This window comes from Lepus europaeus, chromosome 23 (assembly GCF_033115175.1).
Source record: "Lepus europaeus isolate LE1 chromosome 23, mLepTim1.pri, whole genome shotgun sequence".
Lineage (NCBI taxonomy): Eukaryota > Metazoa > Chordata > Mammalia > Lagomorpha > Leporidae > Lepus > Lepus europaeus.
Window position 1 is genome coordinate 10,375,346 of NC_084849.1, and position 18,703 is coordinate 10,394,048.

Below are 18,703 nucleotides of genomic sequence, written 5' to 3' on the forward strand. Positions count from 1 at the left end.
TCATTCCCCGCACAACGCCCCTGCGGCTCCCCCGTCCCTGCGGCAGGTAAACCCTGGCTCGGTCCGCCTGCGTGTGATGTGGTTCTTGAATAACCGAGTCTGCGTCACCCACGTCACTTTAAATGGCAGGGAGGCTCAGCTGGTGTCATTGACTCCGCCCAGAGCCCTATGGGGGACTCTTCGCGTCACCAGCTCCCGGCACACTGTGAACAGGTGAGACAACTGCCCGGGGCCACGCCACACCTCACCAGTGAGAGAAGGCAGACCCCTAAGCAGCGGCACAGCCTCAGGCGGTCACTGATCCTCTCTGGCCTTCTGTCCCCTCCTCTGTGACACAGTGATACGGACACCTGCCCTGCCCACAGAGGCACCTGAGCAAAGGACGGGAGAGGGCAGGCGTGAGCCGCTGGCTGGGCTGCGTGCTGCGGACAGGAGGCTTGTCTTGGTGCTCTCCCACTTCCCCAAACCGGCTGAAATGAGGTTGGTTTCACAGTCAGGAGAAAGAATTTTCAAAGAGCAAGACTGGGGCTGGCATGGTGGCCTGCAGTAGGTTAAGCTGTGGCCGGGCAGTGCTGGCATCCCATATGGACGCTGGTTCAAGTCCCAGCTGCTCCACTTCCGATCCAGCTCCCTGTTAATGTGCCTGGGAAAGCAGCGGAGGATGGCCCAAGTGCCTGGAGAGACCTGGGTAGAGTTCCTGGCTCCTGGCTATTGGGACCATTTGGGGAATGAACCAGCAGATGGAAGATCTCTCTCTCTCTGTCTCTCCTTTTCTCTCCCTCTCTGTAACTCTTTCAAATAAATAAATCTTAAAATAAAGAGCAAGACTGGCTAACAGAGAAAGTTCCCAAAACGTGCCATCAAGCAGAGTTGTGAAGTTCTAGAAAGTGCTGGCGAAACCCGCCAGCGTGATGTTGCCGTCACCCGGCTTCACTGCACACACTTAGACTCTAGAAGGGGTCGGCGCTGGGTGGGCACGGGTCCCCCGAGAGCTTGCTACAACTGAACTGGGTCTTCCACCCTTGGCCCCTTCCCTGGCAACTGCTGCATTTGGAAGAAATGTTTCCCCTTCTGTGAGGCGGCATTGGTGCCGGCGCACGGTGATGAGAGAAAGTCGGCTGTTTTGGGTGCATTTCCGTCCCACCTTTTCCGAGGCATTTAAGCCTCTGTGTGTTTACTCAGTGGTCACGGGGTCCACGGCTCAGAGCCACCCTAGCCTCTGTGGCTCGCCCGCTGGCTGCAGCGCGCTGCCCCCCAGCAACCCAGCTGAGTCCTGGCCGCCCATGGCTTCATTTAGCCCAGACCCCCACTGCTGAATATTCACAGTGCTTCAAACTCTGCCTGCACGTACAGAAGCCGTCCGGATTCCTAGGTTTTCCTAAGGTACAGGTGGATCAAAGCGCATGAACGTTTTCAAAGGGTGCAGGCCTGTGCTGTCTCATACGGAAGCCCCCATGACTGTCTGGAGCGAGGCAAAAGGGGTCTTCACTGTGATTCAGCATGCCTCCTACGGTTCCACGTTGTGGAAGCCTGGTCACCCGTGGGCAGTACTGAGGAGTGGGTCCCGTGAAGGGCGGGGCCTGGTGGGAGGGGTGGGGGTCAGAACCACCCTGGTTGAAGGGGTTAATGCTGATCTCACGGCCTGGGTTAGGTCTCTCCGGAGGCAGGGCTGTCGTAAGACAGTAAGCCTGGCCTCTCCTTGCTCTCTCTTTCGGTCTCACATCCCTGCCCCTTCTGCGCACAGCTGGTCCCTCTTCTGCCCCTCCACCACGCTGTGATGCAGCCGGGGGCCCTCGCCGGGATGTTGGGGCTCTCCAGAACCTAGACTCATGAGCCACGTGAGCCCCCGCCTTGTAAGCCCCTAGCCTTGGCTATTCTGTGTGGCGACACAGTCTGAACTAAGAGAGGCTGGAATAACACTGTTCCGCAGCTGTACAAACCCCACTGCAAGTGCTCAGGAGTCCCACGGAGCTGGCAGCCACCATTCGTGGCCGTGCAGAGGCACCACGGCCCTGTCATGGCAGAAGGTCCCACAGGTGGTACTGCTGTCACCATTCACGCCCCATGAGGAGCAGGCACCTGCCTGCCCCCAGTTTCCTCCTTTCATCCCCCCCACCCCGCCTCCTCGCCACTTGGAAGCCAAGACACTTCAGCACTTCCCATTAGACATCTTTTCCTGGACAGCAGGTTGCTGGGTGACTCGGGGTAATTCAAAGCTAGTCCTGTGCCCCTCTTAACCCTGCATGTAAACTGCACACTACTTCATCACAGAAAAAAAGTGTTTTTCTGTTACTGAGAAAAAAACTCGATCCTGCAGGAGGACGAACCTTGCAATCTTGAAGTTTTTGGTGCAAACTCTCTAGCTTGAAAACCGGCTCAATCTGGCCTGCAGGGTTCTTTGGGAACTCCCTGAGGGACAGGGGTCTCCTCGGAGGGTGGATAGAAGACTAAGAATTAGCAGGCCTGGTGCCTATTACCCCTCTTGTTCAGGTTGCTAGGGAGCTCACTGGGGTTTTGTGTCCCTGTCCTCTTCAGTCTGGGGGCTGTGATGTCATTTCCTGCCAGCGACACCTGTCTGAGTGCTGCCTGACGAGGTAAGGTCTCAATCATTCTGGATGGAGGTTAGACACCCACTTGCTTTGCGGAATGAGAGCAGACTACAGGCCTGCTCCTCCAAATGAAGGCAGCTGGGCGGGGACTTGATCAGCGCCGACCACCTGCAAAGCCCAAGCTCCGGTGGAAGTGCTTTGCTAAAGCCCAACAGGGAGACCCCCTCATGGCACAATGTTCAGGCCACCGCTGCGGTGGCCACAGGCCTGCAGATGGCCCTGAGCTCGCTGGTAGCTGGTACGGGACTAGGGCTGCCGGTCACCTGAGCCCAGCTCTCCTCGCCAGAGGGCATGGCCCATCCTGCAGGGAACCAGGCTCATGAGAGCCACGCAGGGCGGCGGCCAGGGATTCCACTGCCCGAGGGTCCCGTTCAGCACGCACAGTGATGACTGATATCCGCGATGATGACCCAGGGCCCGGCTGGTCCTGCATTGCCTCTGGACGATCAAGAGTCAATGACAACCCCCTGAGCCGCAATGCTCAGTGCGTTCTGCTGTATTCTAATTCCCTGCAAACCGGCCATCCACGGCCTCGGCAGCAACTCCCACTAACCTGGGTGGGCAGACGGAGCGGGCGGCAGGCGGTAAGCACGGGGCTGGCTGCAGGGCCCAGGGTGCCTGGGAAGGCGGGCTGGATGTGAGAACCAGCTTCACACTCCCCAGTGGTGGGAACTTTCCCAGCTCCAAACCTCGCTTCTCCCATCTGAGGAGTGGGCTGCGTGGTTTCTTCACCCGGAAGTGAGAACACGGGGCACCAAGAAGGGTGAGGTAGAGCAACAGACGGAATCAGAACACAAGGACGCAGTTCAAGGAGAGAAGGCCCCGATGCCGTTTTGTCCAAACGGACCCAATACTGCCGCATATGTTGTCTGCAGGTTTGCATATGCATGGAATGCAGAGAAAGATCTAGAAGATTCACAGAATGCCTAACGTGAACTGCTCTGGGGGAGGAGGGTGGCCCCGAACAGGGTGCTGCTGACGAAGGGGCATTTTTGCCTCAAGTTTTTGTTTCAACAAGCAAAACATATTTGTGTTTTAGTTGCACAACTAAATTCTATTGTTTTAACAAAACCGCTCCATGTGTATTTATGGTTGTTTCTCATATATGTGTATCTGTACCTATCTACCTACAGATACACACACACACACACACAGGGAGGGAGGGAGGGAGGGAGAGAGGCAGTCTGAGAGTGGGGCTTGTTTGTATGCAGGGTGCATGACAGGGGTCAGGAAAGGGGAACAATTCTAATTCGGCTGCACTAAATAAAAGTGGCCTTTTGCTGTCAGAGCTGAGCACACAATGGCATCTGGGTAGAATTGAACTTCACATCTGAGGGTTAAAGAGGACCCCACCCCACGAGGTGGCCGGAGGTAGCTAGCGTGAGGAAGAATATCGAAACGGGGAAACCAAGCAGAAACAGGCTGGGCCTGCCTGCCGGATCGCGCGCTGTTTGCCCCTGTGCGGGGAAGACCAGGCCGAGTCTCCCAGCAGCCCGCACGGCAGCGCGAGGAGCACCCATCTCGGCTGTGGGTCCAGTCTGCTGCAGGGGCTGACGCCCTTCTGAGCACACAGCAGGCTGCAAGCTCAGGGTCCGGCCCCGCGGATCTGGCTCTGGATCTGGGCTGCCGGCCCTTTCGGGGCAGTGGCCCTGCACTGAACGCCTTCCCTCCTGAGCCTCTGACATCCGTGACGCTGTCAGCACAGCCCTTTGAGATGGCTGCAGGCACCCTGGGCTTCTCCAAACTTGCTGGGAAAGCGGCGTTCTTGAAGGCAATTCACGAGAGCACAGGGTGGAGACGGGAGGTGTGAGGAGCGCCGTGACCCTGCACGTCAGCCCTGGGCCCCACGGATGACAGCGGGGACACAGGAAGACGTGGAAGAAAACAGCACCTGGGCCATGTGTGCCACTCTGCTTCTGTTCTAACAAGACCGCTTCTCTCTACTGACTGGGCGCCGACTCTGCACCAGGCCCAGGCCCAGGAGTCCAGGGCTGTGGGCTCACAAAGCCCTGAGGCCAAAAGAAAAACCTAACAGTTTGCACTCCACATCATCTCTGACACATGTCACTGTTTCCCCTGGAAACTTGAGATACCCCACGGTGCAGCTGTCAGGTCCCTGTGGCATCCCAGGGTGCCTTGGCACAGAGTTCGGGGACCATGGCACTGGGCTAAGTGCTTCACTCCCATCATCTTACTGAGTCCTCCTAACAGCCCCGCCAAGCACCTAGGACTATTTTCCATTTTACAGAATCAGACACCGAGCATCTGGGTATTTGACAGGGGGAGGAGTCAAGATTTGAAAACAGACAGGGCTGTCACGGTGGGTGGCGCAGGTTGAATACTGCACAATTCTGGAGGCTGCCTCTCCCCCAGATGACAATGCTGGTGCTCTGATGCCTATGCTAACAGCTGGTGTTTGCTTAGCAAAGCCTCCAGCTGCGACACCCCTCTCTCTCCCTGTCGCGCAGCTCTCGCTCTGATTCCATCAGCCTGGAGTCCCTGGCTGCACCCTACTCCCAGGCAAACACCCCATCAGGATGCGCTAAAGAGCACCAGAAGTGCACCTGACCTTGGTGCAGCCACCAGTGGGCGTGGTGGAGGCAGAGACCTGCCCGACTCAATGGGCCCCAGGGCATGCTGGACCTGACGCGTGGACCACGGTAAGCGCCCACTGCACAGGACGGCTTCTGCTGCCGTTCCACATGTGTGGACACGTGCCCCCGGCTGCGTGACGGCAGGGGCAGGTGTGAGGGAGGGGAGGGCCAGCTATTTTTGGAGGACAGTTTTTAGATCTTGTTTTTATTTAGACACTCTCATTTTTAAAAAGATTATTTAGTTATTTGAAAGGCAGAGTATAAAAGGGGGTGTGTGATGCAGAGATGGGGGGAGGAGAAATCTTTCATCTACTGATTCACTCCCCAGGTGGCTGCCAACAGCCAGGGCTGGGCCAGGTCACAGCCGGGAGCCCAGAAGTCATCTCTCACACGGGTGGCAGGGGCCCAAGGACCTGGACTGGAAACTGCTGCTTCCCCAGGTGCATTAGTAGGGAGCTGTATCATCAAACTGGCGCTCCCATAGGATGCTGGCCTCGCAGGTGGCGGCTTAACCCACTGCACCACAGCGCCTAGGCAGTCTAGTTTTCAATGTGTAGATAAGTATGGGACCACTTCAAAGAGTTTGTGAAAAATAGAGTTAGAATATATTTATTTTGGTGCAAAAATATTTGAAGCCATGCATCTTTTTCTATATATTTTCTTCTATAACGTTTCTAATTTATCATTTTCTTTTAAATCTGAGAGGCAGAGAGAGAGAGCAAGCTAGTCCATTCCCCAGATGCCCGCAACGCCCCTGAGAAGCCTGGGGTTCCATCGAGGCCTCCTATGTGAGTGGCAGGAACACAGCCGGCTGGGCCATCACCGCCCCCAGCGTGGGCGGCAGCAAGCTACAGCCAGCGCTCTAACAGGAGACGTTTCCAGTGCTGGGCCATGGCTGGCCCTCCGTGCACTCTCCAGTGCTGGGCCATGGCTGGCCCTCCGTGCACTCTCCACGCACCCTCACACACACACACGTGTTCCCAGAGTACCGTGAGGAGTCTCCAGGGCCTGTGCTGGACACGTGACGGGCAGGGGGCATCCCAGCACCCAGAGTCCTCGGTAGTCTGGACATAGAACAGGGCTGGGGGAGTGCCGTGGTCCCAGGATGCCCCATGGACAGGCACACCAACCTCACAGAGGAACTGCTGCATGAACCGGCACGTTCCATGTGGTGGAAGCCAATGAGGGTGTGTGTATCGAGTTGCAGCAAGAGATCAATTAGCCACGATGAACAAGAAAACATTTTCCTATTCCCAATTTCAAGAGTGACTGTCTATCCATTCACTGATAATTCCAGTAACACAACAAGGCTAACCTTAAAAAAAAAAAAAGTGATGAGGATGGCTTCGTAGAACCACTAGGTGATACCACTGGTTTACTCCTAGAGGCAAAAGCTGAGGGTGTGCAGGCTGAAGCCAGGAGATGCGATTTGGCTCAGGTGTCCTGAGTGAGTGGCCGGGACCCAGGCCGTGGAGCCACACCCTGATGCTGCCCAAGGCACACGTTCACAGGAAGCTGGAGTCGGGAGCAGAGTCGGCACTCTGATGGGGGGTGTGGGCACCTGACGATTAGCAGAGACTGAGAGACCAGATCACACCACCCGGGCAAAGGACGCCGTGCAGTGGGTGTTCCCTTCTGCACAGCGCCCTCTCTCCTGCCACTAGGCACTCGGTGCAAGCACTGTCAATGCGCAAGTCCCGAAAGAGACTGCACGTCTGGACCCGAGGCTATGTCTCTCTAATATTAGAACCCACACTCTGGATCTGGCTGCTGCACAGCGACACCATCTATCACACTCAAATAATGCTGTGCATCTGAATTTCATTGATTTCAAATTTTGTTTGTATTTAATGTGAAAATATGTTGTGGTTTTACAGTCTTACAAGAACCGTAAACACGAGTTGTCGGTTTATTCGGAGTTGTACATTTGTACGTGGTTAAGTAACATAATTATAAAAATACTGGGGTGGGCGTTTGGTGCAGGGGTAAGACCCCACTTGGAATGCACGCATCCTACATCAAGGGGCCTGGGCTGGAGTCCTGGCCCTGCTCCCAAGTTACAGCTTCCTGCTAATGTGTGCCCCGGGGGCAGCAGGTGTGGCTCAAGTCCTTGGGTCCCTGCTACCCACAAGGGAGACCTGGATGGAGTTTCCAGCTCCTGGAGTGGGCATGGCCCAGCCTCAGCTGTTGAGACCCTTTGGGGAATGAACTAGCAGATGGAACAGGTGTCTGTCTCTGTCTCTTTCCCTCTTTGTCTCTGCTTCTAGGTTTCAAATAAAATGAAACAAATAAAGTTACAAAATTCTGGGTTCTGAGGGATGCGGGGCATGAAAATATATTACAAAGTATCTGTTGGCACCCCCGGCAAGGATCAGGAGATTTCAAATTTGCTTTTAAAGGGCCCTTTGTGCATTGCTCAAGTTGGAGAAACACTGACAGCCCACGATTCTATGAGATGTTCCCCTAGGACACGGGGCTTGTTCAGAGCCCATCAAGTGGGTGAGGGCTCAACTCTGTTTCCTTGGGGAGGGTCAGAAAGGCCAGTCACTTTCCTGAGAGCACGCAGCCAGTTGGTGGCAGGCCTGGGGCGGGTGTGTCCCGGTCAGTTAGTAGCAGGCCTGGGACGGGTGTGTCCGGGCCAGTTAGTGGGAGGCCTGGGGATGGGTGTGTCCCAGCCAGTTAGTGGGAGGCCTGGGGACGGGTGTGTCCCAGCCAGTTAGTGGGAGGCCTGGGGACGGGTGTATCCCGGCCAGTTGGTGGTAGGCCAGGGACGGGTGTGTCCCAGCCAGTTAGTGGGAGGCCTGGGGATGGGTGTGTCCCGGCCCCAGCACAGCCTTGGTGTCTTCTGCTAGCCATGACTGCAACAGACAACACCGCCAGCCTGGGCTGGGGCCCACGCCGAGTGCTTCACCAACGTCACCGATCCTGCACTGCACGGCGAGCCACACACGGCTGGTAACCCTGCCATTTCCGAGGGCAGACCCTGGGTCCAGGAGCCGTCACCAGTCCAGCATCACTGGGTGAGGACGACCCAGCCTCCGTGCTCAGGATTCTAATGTGGGACCCTGTCTCCGTCTCCCGGAAACTGAGAGAGTTCCTCCTCTTCCTGGAGTTCAGGTTCGTTTCTGTAACCCAGCACCTGGCGCAGTCCCTGCCTCATTAGAGGCGCTTAGTAAATATTTGCTAAGCCGAAGAATTATGTCTTAACTAAGAAGCAGTGTGTTCAGAGCTCCCTGGTCCGCAGCAGGCTCTGAGCCGCGAGGAGACAGAGCTGCCCCCTGGAGAAGTTTCCCGAGCTGTCAGGGCTCCCTGCTGCCTTTCAGCACCCGGGATGCTGGGAGACTCGGGGCACAATTATCAGCTCCAACAAGGAGCCCGCGGCGGCCCTCCCTGGCAAGCCCAGACAAAGCACAGGGACCTTGTAGCTGAAAAGGCACTGAATGGAGAGAGAGGAGGTGCGACAGCGAGGCTAGGGCGAGCGGGATCTGCGGAGCCTGCTTCCCGCCCCTGGCGCACAATGCCATCCCGCCCCTGGGGACAGCAGCCTCTCCCTGGGGCACCCTGCTCCTTGGCTAGGCTTTTGTTGCCTCCCGTGGAATCAGTCTGGGCATGCCGTGAACTAAAACCTGAGCGGCAGCCGGAGACCAAGTCTGTGGAACGTCAAAGGAAGGAAGGGAACAACAAAAGAGAAAGAGCCTTCTCCACTCCGAGCTCACCATCAGGATTTTCCCTGAAGGGAGGAAAGTCAGTGGGCCCCGCCCCAGCCTCGGCTGTGGCTGACCGACCGGTCAGCCCAGCAGACCCAACAGCCTCGTGGCAGATGAGTACCACGTTCCCAGTCGACTTCTGCAGGTGCTGCTTACCTATCCGAGACGCAGCTCCCACAGCCAGGGCAGACATCACTAATCAATTACAATGCCATTTCCCGTGCAGCCCAAAGAGCCTCAGAATCCTCCTACACAGGATTTCAGGCAGCCATGACCAACGGGTTAGTGCTGGCTGGGCAGGCCCAACCCCTTCGAAGACTCATTCAACCAATGGAGGCCCAGAGAAGTCATGCAACTGCCTGAGGGTGCACAGTGGGGGCAGGGCAGAGCTGGGCCAGAATTCAGACCTCCTGACTCCACGGCTGGTGCTCTCTCCACTAGGAAAGGTGAGAGCCAACTCCTGATGACTGAGGGACAAGGACAGTCTGAGCACTTCCTCTGGGCGGGCAGATCGCGTCCTGGTTTGAGCGGCAGCAACTGTACAGCCTCAGGCTACCCCGGGGACACCCTTACAGGCAAAGAGCAGGTAACAAGGAGGAGGAGAGAACACGCAGTGTGTGAGGGTCCCGCCGAAGGCCGGGGGGTCGGGCTCCTGGGGATCTCGTGGGGAAAGGACACTCACAGGAACGTGGCTTTGTGCCCATCCTGGGGCGGCAGAGCCTGCAACCCTCCTGACTGCCCTCTTAGCTCCCGGGAAGGCTCTAGAAGCATCCCCGGCTTCCCTCACGTGGCAAACAATGGAAGCTTCCTGTCTGTCTACATTCTCTGTAGCACCAGGATCATGCCTTACACCACGAAGTAAAGACAGATCTGAGGACGTGAGCCATACTTCCTAGGCTATACGTCCCTGGGTTCGATCAGCCTCGACTGAAGTCACGCAGCACAGAAACTCATCACACGGTGCACGAAACTTGGGGGAGTTGTTCTCCCCATCCCTCTTCGCTGCCATGCTGACGTTTCTCCACCAGAGGCTGACCCCAACAGCATCTCCCCTCACCGGGCCCCACAGCCCCTGCCACCACAGTGCAGTGGGGGAGTTCCACGGAGGGAGTCAGCTTGGCCTCTGCCTCCATCGGGAATGCCTGTGTGAGCGTCCATACCAGGTACCCTAGGGTTCCCTTGCTCACCCCAGGTGATGGGCAACTCCACGGCCGTGCACCGAAGGACTCTCATGGACGGGCTGGCAGGATGGGGCCGTCTGCGTCTCAGTGCCTGTTCTCCTGCCTCAGTCGGGCTGTGGCACGCGCTCCACATGGCCACGCCCCATTCTGTGTCTGCATGCGCTGGGACTCAGAGAAACTCCTTTCTCAGGAAGGTCTGCCACGAGTCCCAGCCCAGCAGCCTCCCTGCAGGCAGCATGCCCCGAGGTCTTGCACCCCGAGATCATCTTGTGACGTCACTTCTCCCCCTCCTGGAACCAGGGCCTCGGGTGGAACGCGGGGCTGGAGGAGGCAAGTTGTCTAGGATTCAGACCATGCGCCCTATGGAACTGTGCCCCACAGCTGAGCACTGTGAACCCTGGCATCTGCTCAGAACCCCGGATGCTTCCCCAGTAGGAAGCGGCCCGGCAAGGATCCCAGGATCCCTGTTTTGCCTCTGGGCCGTTCCCTTAGTGGCACTGGCTCCGGCCCTTGGCTCGTTGGTAGCCCCCAACCAATGCAAACAACTGGGCAGGTGGAGAGAGAAGCCCCTGGACCGTGGCCAGTGGTTACCTGTAACCAAGTACAAGTACTTCCGGTGAGAGTGGGGAGGGGGTGTGCCGCGCTCATGCCCCCAGCCTGCCCCGCCCCTCAGGTGGCACCTCTCCCCTGAACTGCTCAGGACCCAGATAAAGCTGTCGTCCTTGCCATCCCAGTCCCCACGGAGGCCACCCGACAGGGTGTCCCCAGCTGACTGGGCTCACACTTCTACCACTGACACCTGTTCCAAGCCACAGTCACCTGGGGCCCACATGACTCCAACACCTCCTCACACTCCTCTCTCCCCTAGGGAGATCCTCCTCCTCCCACACCTCTTACGAATATGTCAATAAAGCTCAGAGAACCAAATGACAAAGGGCCAACAACAGCCATGGCAGCATGCAAGAGGAACAAAGACCCCAGCCAGCCAGTGCCCTGCAAGCGTGGGTCATGAGGACGGCGCGCTGTCAGTACGGGGCTGACCAAGGGACGTGTGCACAGGGCAGATCAGCGAGGGGGGAGCCGACCCTCACACCCACAGGCCCCTGATTTATGATAAAATCAGTGCTGCAGGACGCTGGGCCAGGCCAGGGTCCGCGTGGGAGAAAACGTTCCTGGCCTCTGCCTCACACCACACACAGAAATCCACCCTGGGCACAGCAATTCCGGGACGAGAGCGGCAGGGGACCTTCGCGAGCCTGGAGGGCGCGATGTGACGGGCCTTCAATAGGACACAGGCCATTCTGACCGTGAGGGGATAAAACGTCAGATTCACGTCACTAGAGTAAAGAGGTTCTGTTTGCCCAGACACCACAGAGAGGGTGAAAACTTACTCCCAGGATGCGGGAGGGACCAAAGGGCCCGCATCCAACAGACAGAACATCAGATCAAAGGGGACTGGAAAATGAAGAAGGAAAATTAATTCCAGGAGCACAGAAGCTAATTTTTAAAAATGGGCTGACGACTCGAACAGGCTCCGAAACCAGGACAAGCAGACGGCTCAGGAACCTACGAATCACAGCAGAGACTTAGCCGCCAGGCAAGCACGAATCGATGACAACACTCGACACCCACCGGCACGGCTGGAGAGAGAAAGCCACTAATCCTAAGTAGTGGTAAAGATCAGGGGTGGGGGGGGGGAGGCACCGACAGGGACAGAAACCAATTCCGATTTGTAAAGCTGCTGGCAATACGGTCGGCCCTCTGTACCCATGGGTTTCACGGCCCGAGTCCACCGACCACAGGTCAGAAATGTTCGGGAAGAGCAAAGCGGACTCGATACGTACAGACCCTCCCCCCGACATCGTTCCCGGATGATACAGCAGAACTCTGCTTTCCCGGCAGCTACACTGCAGCCGGTGTTTCCCGGAAGCTACAGATGACTGAAGGTACGCACAGGGTGTGCGTGGGTGGCATGCAAATACCACACTGGTGAGCACCCACAGATGCTGCTGGCCGTGGGGGGGGTCCACAACCAGCTGTATCCACTAAGATTGAACTATGTGTCCCCTCCCACACCTGCCCCCTACAGACAGGTACGCATACAATTCACAGGAGCATTATGCAAAACAGCTCCTAACCCGAAAACTGCCCCATCTCCCATCAATAGCTCTCCCAGCAGCAGTGTGGATCAACACACCCTGCTCCAGTCACACAACAGGTACTGTACGGCAACAAGACTGAACAAGTGACTGCTACAATGTAACAGTGTGCAGCCAGGAAGTGTATGCTTAGGACTCTACGTATGCAAAGTACACGGAAGCACGTCTTCAGGGGCCAGAATCGTGCTTGCTCTGGGCAGGACACGTGGGGACAGGCAGTGACAGGCAGGGCCAGCTGCAAGGGCTGTCCTAGTGCCGAGTGTGTGCCCAGCACCCAGGACGCCTCTGATCTGTGGACCTCTCTCCCCGCAAGTGAGAGGGCAGTCGGGGCGGACTCCACTTCCGCACGCGTTCACTCCCTCAGGCCTGGATCTGACTGTCCCCTCCGCAGAAGCCTCTCCTGCCCACCCCACCCCAGGTACCCTGTACTGGGTGGCTGTGTCTCCCAGATTCATGGGGGTCAGCACTTGTGAGTGTGGCTTCCTATACAAACTGGGCCTTGGGACTGGCGATGTGGCGTCGTGGGTAAAGCTGCAGCCCGAGACGCTGGTATCCGACACGGGGGCTGGTTTGTGTTCCAGCTGCTCCACTAACGGTCCAGCTCCCTGCTCATGGCCTGGGGAAAGCAGCAGAAAACGGCCCAAGTGCTTGGGCCCCTGCACCCACACAGGAGACATGGATGAAGCGCCTGGCTCCTGGCTTTGGCCTGGCCCAGTGCTGGCCGTTGTTGCCATTTGGGGAGTGAACAGCAGATGGAAAGAACTCTCTCTGTCTCCCTCTCTCTGCATAACTCTGACTTTCAAATAAATAAATAAAATAAATAGAAATTTGAAAAGAAAGAAAAGAAACTGGGCCTTTGTAGGTGGAGCCGAGTAAGAAGAGATCACACGAGATCTGACGACTGGGGTCCTTCTGCGGAGGACATGCAGAGAGCCAGCGGCAGAGACTGGAGGGCCACCTACAAGCCGGCAGGGGTCAGGGACTGCTGGCAACCACTAGCGGCAGGGAGAGGTGAGGACCGCCCCTCCCCTGGGGCCCTCAGAGGGAGCCTGGTCCTACCCACACCCGGAGCTTGGAGCTCTGGCTTCTGGAACTTTAAGAATCAACGTCTATTCTAAGCTGTGGTCCATGTCCCGGCGGCTCTCGCGCCCGCCACTCCTGGGATCGCCACCTTCTTCAGAGCTCCTAGCCGCCACGTTAGAGGGCTGACCGCTGGGGGACCCTGCCCGCTGGGTTCACCACTGCCTCCTCGGGGAGCAGCAAGGCACCTGGCGCAGCGGAGCTGAGCGAACCCCTGAATGAGAGCGCAAGGAGCCAGGCTTGCTGGGTGCTTGAAGCTCTGTGCGTGCTAAATGCCTGGATGAGTGCCTTCGCTCCCTCCCTCCAAACCTCGGCAAGGCGGGGAAAGCGGCGATCCCCGGACAAGGAAACGGGGTGCAGAGGGGACGAGACCGGCACACTGAGCGCGGCACGGCCTCACCGGAGCTTCATCTGACACCTGCGTGTCCTAGAACAGGGCCGAAAACACCGCCCTTGTGGGACTGCAACGGCAAGCCGGAACCACGACCCCTCGTCGCAGTCCAGGTCTCCAGGGCTCCCCCGACGGCTCACCCGGGCCTGTATTTAGTCCAGGGGCCGGCACACTTTCCCACAAAGCGCCAACTGCTCAGTAACACAGGGGCAGCTGGATTTGGCCCAGGGCTGGGTGGCCCCTGACCCAGGGAGGAGGCGCCCTGTGTGAGGTGGTGACACCCGGGACGGCCTTGCCCTCCTCACCCACCCTTGGAGAACTTGTTAAGTGTATCTCTCTCTCCACACACCTGCCTGCCGCATGCAGACACCCCCCCCCCCCCCCGGCCCTGGCACCAGGTGAACCACGGGTCTCCCCAGCAGGCGGAAGGGCTCGCAGCTTCTGGAAACAACTGCCCATGACCAGGACCTAATCGGGAAGTGACCCCATGCCGGGGGAGGCCTGGTGGGCAGGCAGGCTGACCTCAGCCCTCCCTCCATAGTCATAGTCACGGCCATGGCCAGAGGACAGGGACAGATGGGCGTGCTGGGGACACAGGCCGCAGGCCAGTAACCAAGGCTTCCAGACACCTGATGTGAACTCACTCGCTCACACCCTAGCAGGTGGCTCACACTTCTGTGTGAAGAGAGACTCGGCCTCCAAGGAGGAAAGCAGCTGCCACCACCCTTAGGTGTGTGCATGGTGTGTGTGTGTCTCCTCTGACCTTCAGGGCAGGGGCTGGAGCTCCGGGGTGACAGAGGAGCTGTGTGGCTACAGGCAAACTCCTGAACCTCTCTGTGCCTCATGTCTCACCTGGGTTAGGACGGCCTGGAGTCAGGGTTGGTGCAGTGGGTCTGGGCAGCGCCCCCACTGTGCACCAAGCCAGCATGGGCAGAGCAGTGACCCCGACAGGGGTCCAGGGGTGGGGCTTCAGGACACTGAACAGACACGCACCCGGATAGCAGCCAGGGGTAGCTGGGAGAAGAGGGGACAGCACAGGCTGAGTTAGCCTGGCCAGGGGGCGGCGCTGAGCAGAAGACCTCGTTTTAAAAGAGGAACTGCAATGGTGCTAACCGCCTGCTCTGTGCCAGGCACCGCGCCCAAGCTTAACTCTCACAAAGGCGGTCACGTACTGCTGAGAACACGCCCCCGGCCAGACCAGAAGTGGGGGCTTCCAGGCTGTGGGCCTTGCACCGACTGCTCTGTGGGCACCCCTGACCACCTCGATGGCACACGGAGCTGTCACAGACACTGGGCCAGCCAGGGAGGGGCAGGGAGGATGCTGCCAGGGGCTGCTGTAGGGAGCAGCAGCCTGAGTTGCTGCAGTCAGAGACCCAGGCTGTGTGGGAGCCCCAACGCACCGTGAAGAGGAGACACCGTCTATGCCACCCACTCTGCTCCCAGCACCGCACGGGCCCAAATCAACCACTTCAAGGCTCACTTCTGGCCGCTGATTTGCACCCTTGGATCTAAGGGGGTGGTGAGTGGGGGAGGCACAGCGTCAGGGCGAGGTGCGCCTGCCAGCTTCCCAGGGGTGACTGCAGGCCTGGGGGCCACGAAGGAGGAGAGAGCCCAGTGCTGATGTGGCCTTGGCCTCGGTAACTGAGACTGGGAAAGGCCCCAGTCTCTCCAGGCTCTGTCCCCACATCTGTAAGACCACACAGTGACCAGAGGGACTTGAGGAGTCAGAGGTCGGTGGCACAGCCGCTGGGACAAAGGGATGCTGGCCTGGCCCTCCCACGTGCCGTCCTGGTGACGGCTCCACAGGCCACTTCCTCTCAGGCAGGAGCCAGTCCCGAGGCCTCAGCCACGACGGCCACCCTCCTCAGCCGCCTGTCAGTGGTACCCGCCTTCTAGCAGCTAGGAAGGCACAATAAGCCCCTGATCTGTCAGCTACAAGGCAGGAGGTGGGGAGGGGTGTGAGCAGGAAGAGCAACCAGGCCTTGACCATGAACGTGGAGCTCAGCTTCCTCTGGCGCAGAGGAGACCACAGGAGCTCTCAGACAGCGGCCTGGGCACGTGCGGAGGACTGCATGGAGGGAGACGCTGCCCCCGAGCCTCTCTCACCGCTGGCCGCACTGGAGCCCATCTTCCTGCCCCTGCCACCAACAGCGCTCCCACAGGAATGGACCGTGCCGGCGACATGGGAGTGACCACTCCATCCCCTGGCCCTGCCTGCTTCTGGGAGCTAGCCATGTGCTAGCATGGTTTCCTCTTTAGCACCCGCTGAAAGGAAGGTTCTTAGAATCATCCCCATTTCCCACACGGCGAACATGGAGGCCTTGCGAGGACACACACAGCTGGGCACCCGCAGGGTCTGGGGCAGAACGCAATCTGCCTGGCCTGGACCTGACAACTGTGTGGCTGTTTCCAGGCCACGCAGATGACCCACGGAGATCACGGAAACCCCAACCAGGGCTCTGCTGTGTGCTCCTGGGTGGGAGGCCCCGGTCCAGGGTCCCGTCTCCTTTGGGTGCCAAGCGGGACCCCAGCACCCTTTCCCTGTGGGGTTGCTGTGCTCTCGCAGGAAGGGAGGTCATGTGGGGAGGTGCGCGGAGCCCAGCCCAGCACACTCAGGGCCACGGAGGGCACCTGGCAGTGTGGACCAGACCAGCTCCCGAAAACCAGCGACCTGCCCCTGGCTGGTGACCTGTGCTGGCCAGCGGCTTTGTCTGAAACCCTGTGTGTGCGGGGGTTTCTTGGCTGACAGCTGCCTTCCTGAGAAGGCTCACAGCGACCCCTGCTGCCCGTCACGGGGAATGGCCTCAAGCCCCCAGCAGGAGTGAACAACAAAAGCAAGGTAGAGCCCTAGAGGAGAAGGCTGGGTGAAAACTCCCAGGACGACGGCAGAGAGAAGAGACACAGGTAACTACATTAACCCCGTCTTCTAAAAATAAATAAAACACGCCACACGAAACAAGCCCTGTCCCTGCCTTTGCAGTCTTTCCTGGGACAAGCCTGTCCCAGCCACACGACAGAGCCGAGGGGCGCTGCTGTCTGACCAGCACGCGGCGTCCCGAGCCAGCCTGTCCTGATTGGCAGCTCCTACACGGGACTCTTGTTGGAAGGCAGAAGCTGTCCAAACGAGCAGACACACGCGGCAGGCTAAGGGCCGGTCCCCTCCCGTGATGACAGTGCTCAGCCCCCCAGGTGGTGCCCTCCCCTTACGCAGGACACCGGGGGTCCTGGGTGAGACCGCAGGACCAGCATCCGTGCGCCAGCTGCTGCTGACCACATCTGCTCGTGAACGGGTCGCCAGCGTGCGACAGAACAGACGGGGCGGGAGGACGAGGCTTCCCGAGGCAAGTTCCCCAGCCGGCCTCCCCCTCTGTAAACTGCACAGCGAGAGCTGGGAGGGCAGGCGGCACACAAAGATGGCCCCTTCTCCGCCCCACGCACGGCCACATCTGGCAAGACGCCTGCTGGGAACTCTGCTGATCGTGCTAGAACCCGGCAGGCGCAGGCTCAATGCACGCACACGAGGCTAAGGGAGAATCCAGAAGGTTCCCCACGTGTGGGCTGCACGCCATCGGCCCCAGAGCGCCTTGGACGCAGCCAGGTCTCAGTGCTCAGCGTCACAGGGGCTCACCCCCTGCTGCTAGCTCACAGGGCCAGGTGGTCCTCGTCCCACTCAGCACCTGCCTGGGAGCGCAGCGGCTCTGAGCAGCTCCTCTCCTCTGTTCACACCGGGCTCAGGCCTGGGGCCGCCCAACTCAGCTGAAAAACCACGTATCGCAGCAATGTGCCCCGACAGAGGTCGCAGACGGCAGCCCTGGGGGGGGGGGAGGACTGCTGAGGAGCTCCCCCAAGAAACGAGATTGCCAGGGTCTCTCTCCAAACCCGAGAGGCGCGGTCCTGCTGACGTCAGGGTTCCTAAGTGGCCCCCAGTGGGGCCGGCAGAGTCTTGGTCCCCTGCCCGGCCCCGGGAGGCAGCAACTCTCCTCTGTCCCCAGAGGGGCCCTCCTCAGACCACGAATGAGACCAGCTGTCCCCAACCCTGTGTGGACGCCAGGATCCTCACAGCAACTTTGAGCCAAGAGCAACAACGCCCCAGACCGAGGGACTCCATGGGCGGAGCCCGTGTTTGCACGCGTCACCACACCAGGTGACCCAAGGCGCTCAGGTGGGAAACTGCTGAGAGCCGGGTTTCAGCCCCCAGCGGGCTGCGGATGGGGATGGAGATGCCCCCACTGCCCCTTCTCCTCCCACTCCGAGGGCAGGAGGCGGTTTCCACGGCCTTCTCTGCGCGGTGCTCTTGGGAGCCATGTCCAAGGCTCGGAGCGAAATCAAAGGTGGCTAAAGGACGGCCTCCGAAAGGCCGCCCAGCTGTCCCGCAGCGACCCTCGGCACCGCGGCCGCCTCCCCACAGGCCCTGCCCGCACGCAGCGCCTGGGTCAGCGCGCCTCACCTGAAGAGCTCGCGGATCTCCCGGCTGTCAGCCTGGAAGGGGATGTTCCGCACCAGGATCTTGGATGTCGTCTGCTTCCTGGGAACCTGCTTCTTCCGAGCCGAGGTCAGGGCTGGCCTGCAGGGGACAGGGTGCCGGTCACTGAGGGTGGCAGCAGCCCCTGCCCCACACAGAACCCACCGCTTCGCACCCACAGCCCCTGCTCCCGCCTGATGTGTGGGGGACGCATTCAAGAGCGTGCCCAGGAGGAGGAGGCAGCGCCTGCCTGGGGCACGTGGGCCACGGCCACCTTCTCCCAAAACATCTGTGGCGACCAACTGCCACACCAGCCCGGACCGAGGGACCCAGGGGCCACCCGGGACGTGAGAAAGGAGCAGTGGCCCGGGCGTTCGGCCAAGCGGTCAAGATGCTGCTGACATCCACACTGCACGTTAGAGTTGCTCGGGTTCAAATCCTGGCTTGCTTGTTTTTAAAGATTTTACTTATTTGAAAGGTAGAGTTACAGAGGGGCAGAGGCAGAGAGAGGTCTTCCATG

At 59.1% G+C, this 18,703-nt stretch overlaps 1 protein-coding gene across 1 annotated transcript in view; it reads right to left on the reverse strand.

The window, feature by feature from the left end:
• RBM19 (RNA binding motif protein 19) overlaps positions 1-18,703 on the reverse strand; it is a 108,127-nt gene that overhangs the window by 50,036 nt on the left and 39,388 nt on the right. Inside the window, exon 21 of the mRNA XM_062182173.1 lies at positions 18,169-18,285. Within this exon, the coding sequence (XP_062038157.1) occupies positions 18,169-18,285 (117 nt within the window). The remainder of the gene's footprint in view (positions 1-18,168; positions 18,286-18,703) is intronic.